The sequence below is a fragment of the Carassius auratus genome, unplaced genomic scaffold (genome assembly GCF_003368295.1).
Source record: "Carassius auratus strain Wakin unplaced genomic scaffold, ASM336829v1 scaf_tig00215261, whole genome shotgun sequence".
In the NCBI taxonomy this organism is placed as follows: domain Eukaryota; kingdom Metazoa; phylum Chordata; class Actinopteri; order Cypriniformes; family Cyprinidae; genus Carassius; species Carassius auratus.
In genome coordinates, this window is record NW_020528011.1 from 197,084 (window position 1) to 210,000 (window position 12,917).

General features: G+C 41.3%; 2 protein-coding genes across 4 annotated transcripts in view; both read left to right on the forward strand.

Moving 5' to 3' along the window:
• The first annotated feature begins 455 nt into the window (after positions 1 to 455).
• Positions 456 to 8,405, forward strand: LOC113094124 (bromo adjacent homology domain-containing 1 protein-like). Of its 2 annotated transcripts, none has more exons than XM_026259799.1 (7): positions 456 to 643; positions 2,318 to 3,427; positions 3,678 to 3,946; positions 4,023 to 4,182; positions 4,309 to 4,388; positions 5,847 to 5,938; positions 6,279 to 8,405. In XM_026259799.1, exons 2-7 carry the CDS (start codon positions 2,338 to 2,340, stop codon positions 6,463 to 6,465), a joined length of 1,878 nt encoding a protein of 625 aa, XP_026115584.1. In that variant the 5' UTR covers positions 456 to 643; positions 2,318 to 2,337; the 3' UTR covers positions 6,466 to 8,405. The 2 variants fall into 2 exon arrangements, with proteins under 2 accessions (XP_026115584.1, XP_026115585.1); XM_026259800.1 differs by lacking the exon at positions 456 to 643 and adding an exon at positions 1,464 to 1,536.
• Positions 8,406 to 9,907: 1,502 nt separating this feature from the next.
• LOC113094125 (ena/VASP-like protein) overlaps positions 9,908 to 12,917 on the forward strand; it is a 17,193-nt gene continuing 14,183 nt past the window's right edge. Inside the window, exon 1 of one of the 2 annotated variants that reach the window (XM_026259802.1) lies at positions 9,908 to 10,519. Coding sequence is in view for 1 of the 2 variants with exons in the window: in XM_026259803.1 (XP_026115588.1) it covers positions 10,515 to 10,519 (5 nt within the window). In the remaining variant the exon portion in view is untranslated. The remainder of the gene's footprint in view (positions 10,520 to 12,917) is intronic. The other variant, XM_026259803.1, reaches the window with a different exon arrangement.

Sequence of the window (12,917 nt, forward strand, 5' to 3'; positions counted from 1 at the left end):
GAATGAGAATATACTTCAGAGATATGTGACTCATAATGATTGATTTCTAGGGGTGCCAATACTTGTGGCCAACATTTATTTCATCATGACACTTTCTCTACACTTTCAATTGTTTTACTTCAATGAAAGGTGAGAATATTTGTGAATGAAAGGATCAAAAAGATCAAGAATACAGATTTATTTCCTCAGCTGTCCCTGTTCATATTTTCCAAGAGTGCCAATATTATTGGAGGCACTGTATATCAATATCATCCTTTTTTATATAGTGTAATATATGTAATAAATGACATGATCGTATAAGAAGCAGCAACTGTTCTTTTATAAAAGCAAAAACAGGGTTTAGCTTATTTTGTTATCTAATGCGATGACATGTCACTCGTTTATAAGTGCTGATTACTTTAGAAAGATCTGTTTATTTACTTATTACTGTTGTTTTGTCTCAAGTTCATCTATCGCGACGCGTGCTCAGGGTCTGACGCCGAGGATGAAGCGTCGTGAGCGCGAGCTCCTGATTGGACGAGGAGGAGCAGCATCTGTGTGTTATTGGTTCGCGTGAAGTTCAGCGCAGAGCCAGGAAGAGAAACAGCAGCATTAGACGAGCAAACACCCGCGGGACCGCGACGCTTTACCGCGCGTTAAACTGGTGAGTGTTCGCGCACACAAACACGCGTTTAATCGCGCGCTCCGTGAACGCGTTTGATCTCCGCACGATAATCAAGGGCGCGTTAATCGCGTCGCGATCACGCGAGCCATAACTCGAGAGCGCGCAGCAGAGCTCGTGTTTAACGCGGTTGAGGAAGGGCGTTATTTCTGCTGAAGGAGGTCGTCAGGCCTCTCGCGTTCTAACAAACAACAAACACCGCGACGACGTCACTAACTAATAAGAGGCGCGACGTCACTGCCGTAACGGTAACAGCTTACGCCAGGTTCAGGTTCGGCGTCGAACTTTAAATGGCCTCCGCTCGCGCGTACGTGCGTCACGAGACACATTCGAGTGTGTTTGCAGATCAGTTAAAGATCCGCTGCAACTGAAGGGTTACAGGTTCGAGGAATATTTGTGTCCCTGGAGCACAAAACCAGTCACAAGTGTCAGTCTGTTAAATCTGAGATTTATGCATAATATAAATGATCTCTCAGTGATGTGTGGTGTGTGAGGAGGACAATATCTGTCTGAGATACAACTATTAGAAAATCTGGAATCTGAGGGAGCAAAAACAGCTAAATATTGAGAAAATCATCTTTAAAGTTGTTCAGATGAAGTTCTTAGCAATGCATATTACTAATCAGAAATTAAGTTTTTATATATTTACGGTAGGAGATTTACTAAATGTCTTCATGAACTTGATCTTTACTTAATATCCTCATGATTTTTGTCATAAAAGAGAAATGTATAATTGTGACTCATACAGTGTGTTGTTGTGTATTTCTCCAAATATCCGTCTGTGACACTGATGACTGCAGGATTGTTGTTTCGTGGATTGAGACACAATGTCTGAGCTTTATGATACTACCACAGAAACATATGGCACAAATATTGTGAGTAGTAATCTAGTATTTGCTTCTAAATTCAGCATCTGTGACTATTAGAAACACATGGTGCACAGCGTGATGTTCTGAACCGTCTCGGGCTGTCAGAAAGATCGCTTTTACACATGAACCCCACAACAAAGACAAGAAAACAACTCAAGTGCATCATCTGCAGTAACGGCACATTTGTTAAATGGAATCTTTTTTAATTTACAATTAGATTATGCTAAATTACATGTGCAAAATATTATGTTTGAATATACTCAATTTCTACGGGTCTTGAAAAGTCTTAAAGCAGAAAGTCTTAAATTGGCATTAAATGTTATATAAAATATATTTTCCTCAGTATTTTTCTTGTGTTCCAGTACAAACATCTAAACATCCTTAAATCACGACACATTTACTGGAGATGCAGAATGAAGGAAGGTTGAGAAATTGATCAAATATTAAATGAGTGGAAACAAGAAACTGCATTGGGGTCAGAAAAACAAACTTGTTTCCCCTTTAAAGATAAGTCCATTGGTAGATATTTGTTCTTGTTTTAATCACAAACTCACTTCATCTGATTCATATTTGCATTTCCAGGAAATCTCCAGTGTAACTTGTGTAACAGTGTTAATAACATATTTAGAGACCATATTGTGTTCTGTTCAATTCATTCCTTACATTTCATTTACATTGACTTAAAAAGTCTTAAATTAGCTTTTTTTTAAAACCTTTAGAAACCCTGTGATTTGTGTCTTGTTCACGAGTGATGTTGTAATAACTTGAGATCCTCTGTATCCCGCAGCTCTCCTCAGGAAGCATGTGATGACCCATGCTCGGAAAAACACTTCCATTGGCCAGCATCACAGCGAGGGGCGGGGCCACAGACAAAGCTGGTCACATGGTGAAACAGTGGGCGGAGCCTGGCCTGCGCATTCAATGCAAGAAGGCAAGGCCAAGAAAGTCAAGGAGAGTCAATGTTTGGCAGAACGTTCAGTGAAGATGAATGAAAGTAAGAGTAAGAAAGGAAAGTCCTCTGCTAGGAGTGAGTGCCATCGGAAGCTCTACCCGCTCCGAGGAAGAAGCGAGGCCTTGGGTTGTCACGTTCTGCTCACTCGCCTACATAATGAGACCAACAGAGATCCAGAACACAAAAAGACAAAAACAGCCCACAAGAAAGCAGAGAAAACCAGGGAGCCGTTGCAGAAATGCCTCAAAACCTTCGATGAACCTTCGGCTCAGGAGCCACGCAAACGCAGACTAGCGTCGCTAAACGCCGAGGCGCTCAACAGCCTTCTGCTCGAGAAAACCGACAGAGCGTCAGACGCCAAACTCACCAAGAAACAAACCACTACAGAGCCAACCAAGACCTGCTCCAGAAGAGCCGGGAAGACCGAGACGTGCCCAAACCTCACGAAGGAACAGGAAGTGAGTTTGTACGCTCCTGTTCCCCGACGCTTGGCCGGACTCAACGCCGCCGCGCTGCTAAAGCTCACCAGCTCCACCGCTAACAAGCACCGAGTCAGACCGGACAGACACAAAGCAGCGCACAAGCCCAAGAAACCACAGCCAGAATCACAAGACGCCTGCCAAGTGTGCAGAAACAGGAGCTTGGATAAACCCGGATACCAGAGCATGCTGGGATACGCTCCGGTGGAGCTGGTGAAGGAGGAGGCGGAGCTGAGTCCGTGTTTCTGCTGTCCGCCGGAGTATCTGACGCTCTTCCTGGACGAGGAGCGCCTGGTTCTGTGTGCTGACCCCTGCTGCTCCAGCTACTACGTCCACATCGCTCGCCCCGGGCCCAGTCTAAGCCCCGCCTTCTGCTGCCGCCCGGCCTGTGAGGTCAGAGGATTCACCTTCAGCCGCCCGACCTGCTCCTGCCCCTGCTCCAGCTGCAGCCGCCCCATCAAAACAGGTGAGGACCACCGTCTGGATCATAACCATGTCTTTTTCATCAGTCATGTCATCTTGTGTTTTAATATTTTAAGGTTCTGTTAGAAACCGTACGTTGCCCTCTTGCTCCCAGCACACAGCTAGCAACAAACTTACAGTTTTATCCTTAAGTGTTGGAAATTAATGCAAGTTTCCATTTTGCATGAAGGTTCACTCTGACATCACTTCTGACTCTAGTTGTGATGAGCGTGTGTTTGATTGTGCTGTTTCAGAAGAGGAGCACAGTCACACAGTCTCCGGATGTCCCAGCATGCCCCGAGTGACCCCAGCCGTCCCCAGTCTCCTGTCCTCCATGTCTGACCGCAGGCTTCAGATGGGCAAAGAATGCCCTCAAAACCCCAAACCGCCCCACGGCTCGCTCACTACGGGCTACAGCAGATCGTCCCAGACGCGTCCCACAGGAAGTGCCAAACAGGAGCAGAAGGCCACGAACGGATGGCGTCCCGTCGGAGTGTCCACGGAGAAGGAGGTGTTTATAGCGGTGAGTACTCCGCGCTCCCTCGGTCCTCTCTTCATTACTGTCCTCCGCACAGTCTCACGGTGATGTGCTTCTGCAGGGCGATGACCAGACGGTTCTCCGTCAGTGTTATGAAGGAGTGGAGCGGGACGGAGAGGTGATCCGGGTGCGAGACACGGTGCTCTTACGGTCCGGACCGCGCAGGAAATCTCTGCCGTACGTGGCCAAGATCTCGGCTCTGTGGGAAGACCCCAGAACAGGTGACAGACAGGAAGAATCACCGTTCATCACCTCCGAGATCATTTGATCCACAGAGTCTACACCACTAATCAACACGACATGCTGTGACGTTAGAATCATTGAGATCCTGATCTGTGTTGTTTCAGGAGAGCTGATGATGAGTCTGTTCTGGTATTATCGTCCGGAGCACACGCAGGCCGGCAGAGATCCCAGCATGCACTGCGAGGTCAGCACATGCTCTTATTACATCTACATTCAGTCATTCAGCGGATGCTTTTATGCAAAGTGACTTACTAATGTTTGCAATAGAAGAATCAACAAAAGAGCAATCATTTTATATGAATATATATTAACATTTAAATAAAAAATGTATCAGTGCTGCTCATGCGCAGGGTTAGTGATAGATGAGAGAGTTACTTTTAAGAGTAACCCTTTACAATATTCCATTTAGGGCTGTCAAAAAAAAAAATTAGAATTTTGAATATTCATCGAATTAAATAAAATCCACATTCGAATGCAAAAGTGTTTAAATGAAAACTGTACTCTGTGTGATTTGGCTTTGACCCCTTTGTATTAAACTATGCATGCACACATTTTATTATTATTCCTTTATTTAACCAGGGGAAATCATATTGAGACGATAGTCTCTTTTTCAAATGGTCCCTGGCCAAGAAAGGCAGCACTTAAAAATTTAAAAAGAAGAAATAAAAAATAAAAAATAAAAAAAATAAACTCATCTAAAACAAAGCATACCAAATTACACAATAACATATCAACACCACATAAACCATACCACATACATGATGTTGAAACCATACATGATGTTGTTTTGTTTATAATTCTTTAAGCTAATTAATTATAATTGGTTTATAAACATTATTTGAAATATTATGAGCTCATATTTTCTTATGGTTTGGATAGATGTGCATTAGTAATATTTTGCCCAGTGCGCCCTCTTGTGGCCTCAGAAGAGAAGCCAAAAGTTTTTCTTCACTCTAACTAAAATTATGCATTTTGAATTTGAATATAATTCAAAATTGGATAATATTTGATTGCAAATTTGAAATGAGTTTTTCAGCCATTTTGACAGCCCTAATTCAGTTACTCCCTAAAAAAGTAATGAATAAACTCTAAAGTCATTTTTGCTTATTAGTTCAGTTGAATTGAATTGGTTGATAAAATGGGATTAAATACATAAAGGACATTAGTGTAATGTAACGTTTTATTGCAGATTTGAATCATATTCTGAGTTGTCATTGATTTTGAGGAACACTGAATGTGTTTGTGAGATGATGTTCACACACAACACTCTGCACTGACTCCTGTTCTCTGTCTCCATGGCAACACCGGAGCTGTCACTCAACACGTTGTAACAAAGTAACGAGATACTGATTTGAAAAAATGTAACTCAGGCATCTGTGACTCTGGAGCACAAACCAGACTCAAGTTTCTGAAATGGAGAGTTATAAATCATCTCTCCATTGATGTCTGGTTTGTTAGGAGGACAATATTTGTCTGAGATACAACTATTTGTATTGTCTATTTCTACAAATATACCTGTGCTACTCAGACACATTTTGTGTTATTGTACCAGTCTGGTCTCGTGACTTGTGTTGTGTCTCGTCTGTAATCCGTCTGATCTTGCTGGAGTAAGTCCGTCAGGTGTTCCTGTGTCTTCTTTCAGAACGAGATCTTCGCCTCCCGTCACCAGGATGAGAACAGCGTGGCCTGCATCGAGGAGCGCTGCTATGTTCTGCCGTTAGCACAGTACTGCAGGTGACTCATCTGAACGCCTCTGATTGGCCGCTGGGTTCATAAACTCAACAGAATCGTTTGTGATTGGTCATAACGCAACACTGCATACATCCACTACAACAGTGGATTTAACATCAAAATTTCAAGTCTAACCTTAAAATGCATGCTTTTTATTTACTCTTCTCTAACTGAGTTAATACTTTAGTGTCCGATTCTCACTTTGAACTATTTGGTTATTAGCATGATTAATAGTCTATTGAGAACTGGACTCTGAACTAAAGTGTGACCAGAATAACTGATGTCTAGTATCTAGTATTATTTATTATTTAAAGGTGACTTGACAGTGCATGTGATGTTACAGATTTTGTGCCTTGGTGAAGCGGCGCTCAGAGGGCGTGCCTGACCACGCCCCGCTCATGCCCCGCCCCTCTGACAGCGCTGGCCCCGCCCACCGCCTGCTTCCCGACAGCGTGGATCCGCAGCTGGTGTATCTGTGCAGACACGTCTATGACTTCCGCTACGGACGCATCCTGAAGACGCCGCAGTGAAGCTGGTTCTGTTCCTCTCTCTGTCATGTTCACTGGACTGTCACACTGCTGAGGGCTGACGGAGGAACCTCTTTCAGAAAACATCTCCACTGGTTTAGGACTAGACCACAGATCCAGATTAAAGGTCCGTTCACACTAATGACGATATAACCATAACTATAACCCAACCACAACTATGACAACACAGATGAACATTATATCAGCGTCCTGCAGCACAGAAGCAGTCATCAGTGTCTCAGACGTATATTTGGAGAAATAGACAACAATACACTGTATGAGTCACAATTACAAACAATACAGTTTTTGGTGTGAACGTGCCTTAAGAGTTTCTTAGGAGTTTCATTCTTTTGTTAAGCACAAAAGAAGATACTTTGAAGAATGTTGCAAACAGACATTTGACGGTAGCCATTGACTTCCACAGTATTTTTCTATTCTGTCATGTGATTTTGGGGTGTACTGTCCCTTTAAGAGTGTGTTTGTGTGAAGCTCAGCTGAGGTGAGTGAAGCTCACGCTTAAGTCTTATATCTTTTATAAATGATTGATTTGAAAATCTGACCAAACAAACCAAAGGACGGTGAGAATCACCAAACAGTCATTGTTAAACTCTGAATCACTGAATCTGAACAGCTGATTAGTAAGGAGATCTATGTTTTATACGTATGAAATTAACTTTTCTAGAATGCACAAATATATTTTAATATTTATTTGATGAACCGACGCTTCTAGTTTCCCCGAGAGAGATTGCACTATTACATTCCCTGTCATTCTAGCTTCGCTGCTAATCTAACTTCTCATCTAATCTAGCTTCATCTTCTAGTGAACATCTAACCAAGAGATTCCCAAAGTGAGAGTTTCTCGGACTGAACAATGAACAATGCATTTGTGTTTAACAGAGTTTTCACCTAGTTATTTCTCCAAGCTTTTCCGGAGATACTAGTAATGATGGATCTAACTAGTTCAGCTGGTGATTAGATGATTTTCTAGTGTCTCTATATATTTATGATGTTTAAAGTGTGAAATCAGCAGCTCGTTGTTCTCCGCTAATTACAGAAAAGGAAAAATCATTTCTATGTTTGGGAACAGCATTGTCTTTCTGCTTTCAATTTCTTCGTAACGAAAAGGAGATATTTTATTAAGTCTGTTTCTACGGCTGGAATATACAATATATTTTTAGGACTATTTTTGAGAAAGCAAATCTGTTTAAATTGCTGTTATTTTCTCTGATTTATGATCTGGAGTGAAATCGAGTGACACCATCTTTTATCATAAGTTTATCAGACTTTGGAGACTTTTAATTTGTATTTATAGAAATTATTTAAAATGGAGTATAAGCATAAATCTATATTTCATATAGTTTAGAAATGTTTTGGAGTGCTGTGGCTCAATATAAGTGTTATTTGTGTTAAATGATGAGCCTCATGAAGTCTTTATTAGTAATATTCAGCCGAGGTTAAACCCAGTCGGACTGCTGTGATTAAATACCACACAAACACGGTGTAAAACATGGTAGAAGTAGTTTCACCGGTGACTCACTGAGCCATATTTAAATCTGTATTGTGTCTGTAACGAAGCTGAGTGATGATTATTAAAGACAGAATGACTTTAACCCTTTCAGAGCACTGGAAATATCTGGGATCAATCCCTTCATTCGAACCCTGCACCTGATGACCTCTGAACTCTTTGATTCTTGTTTTGTCTCGTTGTGAGCTTCGTTGTTATCTGATGTTTTGTTTTTGTTGCTGTGCTTTGCTTTTATTTTCTGTATTTTGGTTTACTTTGATTTTTATTTTGTACTTTGTTGTTTTGGTTTGTGCGGAGATTAAAAGAGAAGTTGTTATCTGATGTCTTTATTTTGTCATTTGTTTGTTTGTTGATGGCAGTATGATTATTGCTCAGTGAAAGAGTATTTATAAAATATAAACTGAAGTCTTTTGTGAAAGCGTTGAGTCCTGTGTTTACTGATTCTCCTGATATTATAAAACACTTATTTTAAAGTAATAAGTCACGTGTTACATAGCATTTTTTTATAACATTAGTTTTTTTTAATATAGTTTTTTTTTTAATTGTTATATCTAACATTTTTAATTTTAATTCAAAAGTTACGTTGGTTTCATTTTGTAGTAGTCCCCCCCCCAGATGTCTATATAGTTTGTATATTTTATTTAAGTTTCAGATGACCACTAGTTATTATAGTCATATTTTATTTCAGTTACTGCTGTCAAATGATTAATCACATCCAAATTATAAGTTTCTGTTTACATGAGACAAATGTATATATAACACTATTTAATATTGAACTTATAAACATGTATTTGCATGTATAGATTTATATCCATATAAATTATATATTAATATATTCAATATATAAACTTACTTTTTTTCGTAAATATATACATGCAAGTGTGTGTATTCATATATACATAATACATATACACAGCACACACACACACATGAACAAAAACTTCAGAAAAAGCACTAATTTGTGTGTGTGTGTGTGTGTGTGTTCTCCTGCAGGTCAGTAGTGTGTGTGTGTGTGTGCGTGTGTGTGTTCATATGTGGCGTGTCCTCACACACGTGACTGAGCTCTGATCCTGTTTAAGGATGGAAGCAGACACAGATTGTTGTTGAACATGAGTTTATCGGAGCTGCTCCACATACACCCTTGATTGTCATCATAAACCTTTTTTTATTATTAATATTAATGTATTTATTTTAGAGGAACCAATTCTCCTCCAGTGTAAAGTGCCTCTGCTGTTGTCTCTCACAGATCTGTTTAAACGCTGCTTGATCTGTGCAGATCTCTCTCCTGATTCAGATCAGAACACTCTCAGTCCGCTGCAGAATTAAAGCAGATCAGATTGATGTGAGGATAATTCTCTGATTTATAATGAGTTTATTAAATAAGATGACAAGCACTTCTTTTCATCAACTAATGTGTCAGAACTCACACAGGAACTGAAATCTTGTGTTCAGATTTGGTGATATCACAGCGGTTTAACCCATTCTGAAAGCATCTCATCATTTCATATATATAGTGATTAAATAAAAGCTCAGTATATCCTGTAACATGCTGAGTTATCACCAGGGTTTATCTGTATTCTCAATTGTGTGTGTAGTAAATTTCACAAAGAATTACAAGCAATCATTTTTGAAATAATAATAATAATAGCAAAAAAAATATTTTAAAGGTGAAAAATATGGTGTTCAAAACCTGTAGAATACACACCTGTAGAAAACTAATTAACTCAAAAATTGTTAGTAAATTTCACAAAGAATTAAAAGATATAAATGGTGCAGAAAAAAAATTAACTCAAATCACCAGTAAATGTAACATTTACAAAAAGTAATTTTAAAGAAACTGTAAACATTTTTTTTATTATCGTAAAATATAGATATATAGTTTGAAGAAGCAATTTCAATATACCGGTAATACTATACTATAAGACAATATATACACAATATAAACAAAACATTAGGAAAACACACTGAATTAAACATGGAATGTATAGAAAAATAGTATTTATGCAGTGTGTGACGAATTTTTAAAGACATATTTTAAACTCGTTACTGTATTTTAAAGCAGATCACCGTTAGTCTCTGAATGCTACTGATTTGTGATTCAGAAAACGATAAACAAACTCCTGATGATGAAGATGATGAAGATGATGATTTCGCGAGTTGTCAGCAGTCTCCAGCTCCTCCGGTGCTCGGTGTGTCTGATCAGCGTCGCGTGTTCCGGTGTTTCCGGTGTGACGGAGCGGCAGGAGCGGAGAATCATCGCGCGGCGCGGCAGACGGATGCTGCCGGTGACCGGAGAACGGCCGCGATCCCTGTGAGATGGACGAGAAGAGCTCAACACGGCAACTAACACACGACAAAACGCCTCGCACTCCGCGCAGAAGCGGCGCGTTCGGTTCCGTCGCATTCTCCCCGCGCGTCCCGAGCGGCGGCGGTTTACCGATCATCACCGGAGATCCAGCTATAAACACTGCGCTGACGTTATTCCCTCTGTACCGTTCCTGATCACGGAGAAGGACAAGGAGGAAATATGAGGTAAGCGCGACCGTTATTACCGTTATTATTATTAACGGCGCGAAGCTGAGGCGGGAAGGTGTGCTGTGATCATCTGCGCGGTTTGGAGATTAACGCGCCATTTATGTGAGTTTTACGGTTTTGACGCATCGCTCCTGCCAGCGGCGCGTTCGCCTTGCATTACCGCGTCGACTCGGTGTCGTGTATTGATGAGCGTCGCGGCTCACATGGACGCGTTTCTCAGGATTGTGTGGAAACGGTGCGAAAGAGACGAGAGCGTCTTGGAGGAAACAGCTTTAATGGAGACGCGATGATCGCGCGCCTCTGCCGCGCTCTGATGTGTCACGGAGGCGTGGTCAGCGCGGCTGTTGTCATGGTAACCGTTGTTATTATTGTTATTAAGGGATAGTTCACCCAAAAATCTAAATTAAGTCATTAATAACTCACCCTCATGTTGTTCCAAACCCGTGAGACCTCCGTTCATCTTCAGAACACAGTTTAAGATATTTTAGGTTTAGTGCGAGAGCTCTCAGTCCCTCCATTGAAGCTGTGTGTACGGTCTACTGTCCATGTCCAGAAAGGTAAGAAAAACATCATCAAAGTAGTCCATGTGACATCAGAGGGTCAGGTAGAATATTTTGAAGCATCGAAAATACATTTTGGTCCAAAAATAGCAAAAACTACGACTTTATTCAGCATTGTCTTCTCTTCCGTGTCTGTTGTGAGAGAGTTCAAATCAAAGCAGTTTGTGTCCGAGCCAGATAACGAACAAAAGATTGACTCGTTTTCGAGTCAAGAACCATTTCTGTCCATAGACATTAAAAGAAATGGACACAGCGACCCCATTGGAACTCAATTGAGACAAGTGAAGCCCATATTTAGCGTTTTTTAGCACTTCTGTTTCTGACGAGCAGACTCAAACTAAGCTTGATGACGTCAGCAACCTGTCTGACAGATGTAAATCTTCTAGTAGCTGTGCGTGCAAACGGCCATCGTTAATCTTGCAGAGACGGCGAGCTTGAGCGGGGAGTTCTTTGTCGTGAGTGAGCAGGAGTAAGTATTCTGATTAATTATTTTGTATAGTATTTTAAAATGTAACGTCAGTACGCCATATTAAGTTAATTGCCTGCGAGCTTCTCCTCCTGTCTGTACGGTAATGCGACAGAGAGTCGAGTGGTTATGACGCAATCGTTAGCCTATTTTTACAAAAACTGTTTCTACGTAGCCAAAATGTAACATAGAAGGTAATGGAGCCCTTTATACATTGTCGTGTATCTTTAGAAATAAATAATGGACAAACGGAGTCTTTAAACGCCTCAGATGTAAAGTTATTCGCTGTCAAAGTGACGCCAAAATGAATGGGAGTCAATGGGATGCTAATGCAAGTGAAGTTCTGCTAAAAGATGGCAGCCCCCACCCGACTTCAACTTCCGGTTGACTTCCTTGCCGCCTGTTTCTGTCAGACGCGTCCGATTCATGAACCGAGGAGCTGATGATACTGCGCATGTGTGATTCAGCGTGAAGCAGACCGACACACAGAGCGTCTGAACCGAACTGATTCTTTTGGTGATTGATTCTGAACTGATTCTGTGCTAGTGTTATGTAAACCGAAGGCTTGAATCAAGGGCAATCATCGCCAATGACGCCATTACGTCAAGCGCAAAAGAACCAGTGAACCGTTCTCTTCAACCGGTTTATTGAATCGAACTGTCTGAAAGAACTACTGGTGATCCGAACACTGATGCAACCATTTCTTGACTCGAGAAACAAAATACATTGCGTCAAAGCAACTGAACAACATTCATTTGGAAAACAGTGTCTCAATAATGCAGAATGATAGTTAAAGGCAGTTCATCATTGAATTCAGTGATGTCATCTCTGTTCAGTTAAATAGTGTCTGTGCATTTATTTGCAATCAAGTCAATGATATCACTGTAGATGAAGTGACCCCAACTAAGCAAGCCAGAGGCGACAGCGGCAAGGAACCGAAACTCCATCGGTGACAGAATGGAGAAAAAAACCTTGGGAGAAACCAGGCTCAGTTGGGGTCAGTTCTCCTCTGACCAGACGAAACCAGTAGTTCAATTCCAGACTGCAGCAAAGTCAGATTGTGCAGAAGAATCATCTGTTTCCTGTGGTCTTGTCCTGGTGCTCCTCTGAGACAAGGTCTTTACAGGGGATCTGTATCTGGGGTTCTAGTTGTCCTGGTCTCCGCTGTCTTTCAGGGCAGTAGAGGTCCTTTCTAGGTGCTGATCCACCATCTGGTCTGGATACGTACTGGATCCGGGTGACTGCAGTGACCCTCTGATCTGGACACAGACTGGATCTGGTGGCTACGGTGACCTCGGAACAAGAGAGAAACAGACTAATATTAGCGTAGATGCCATTCTTCTAATGATGTAGCAAGTACATCGGGTGT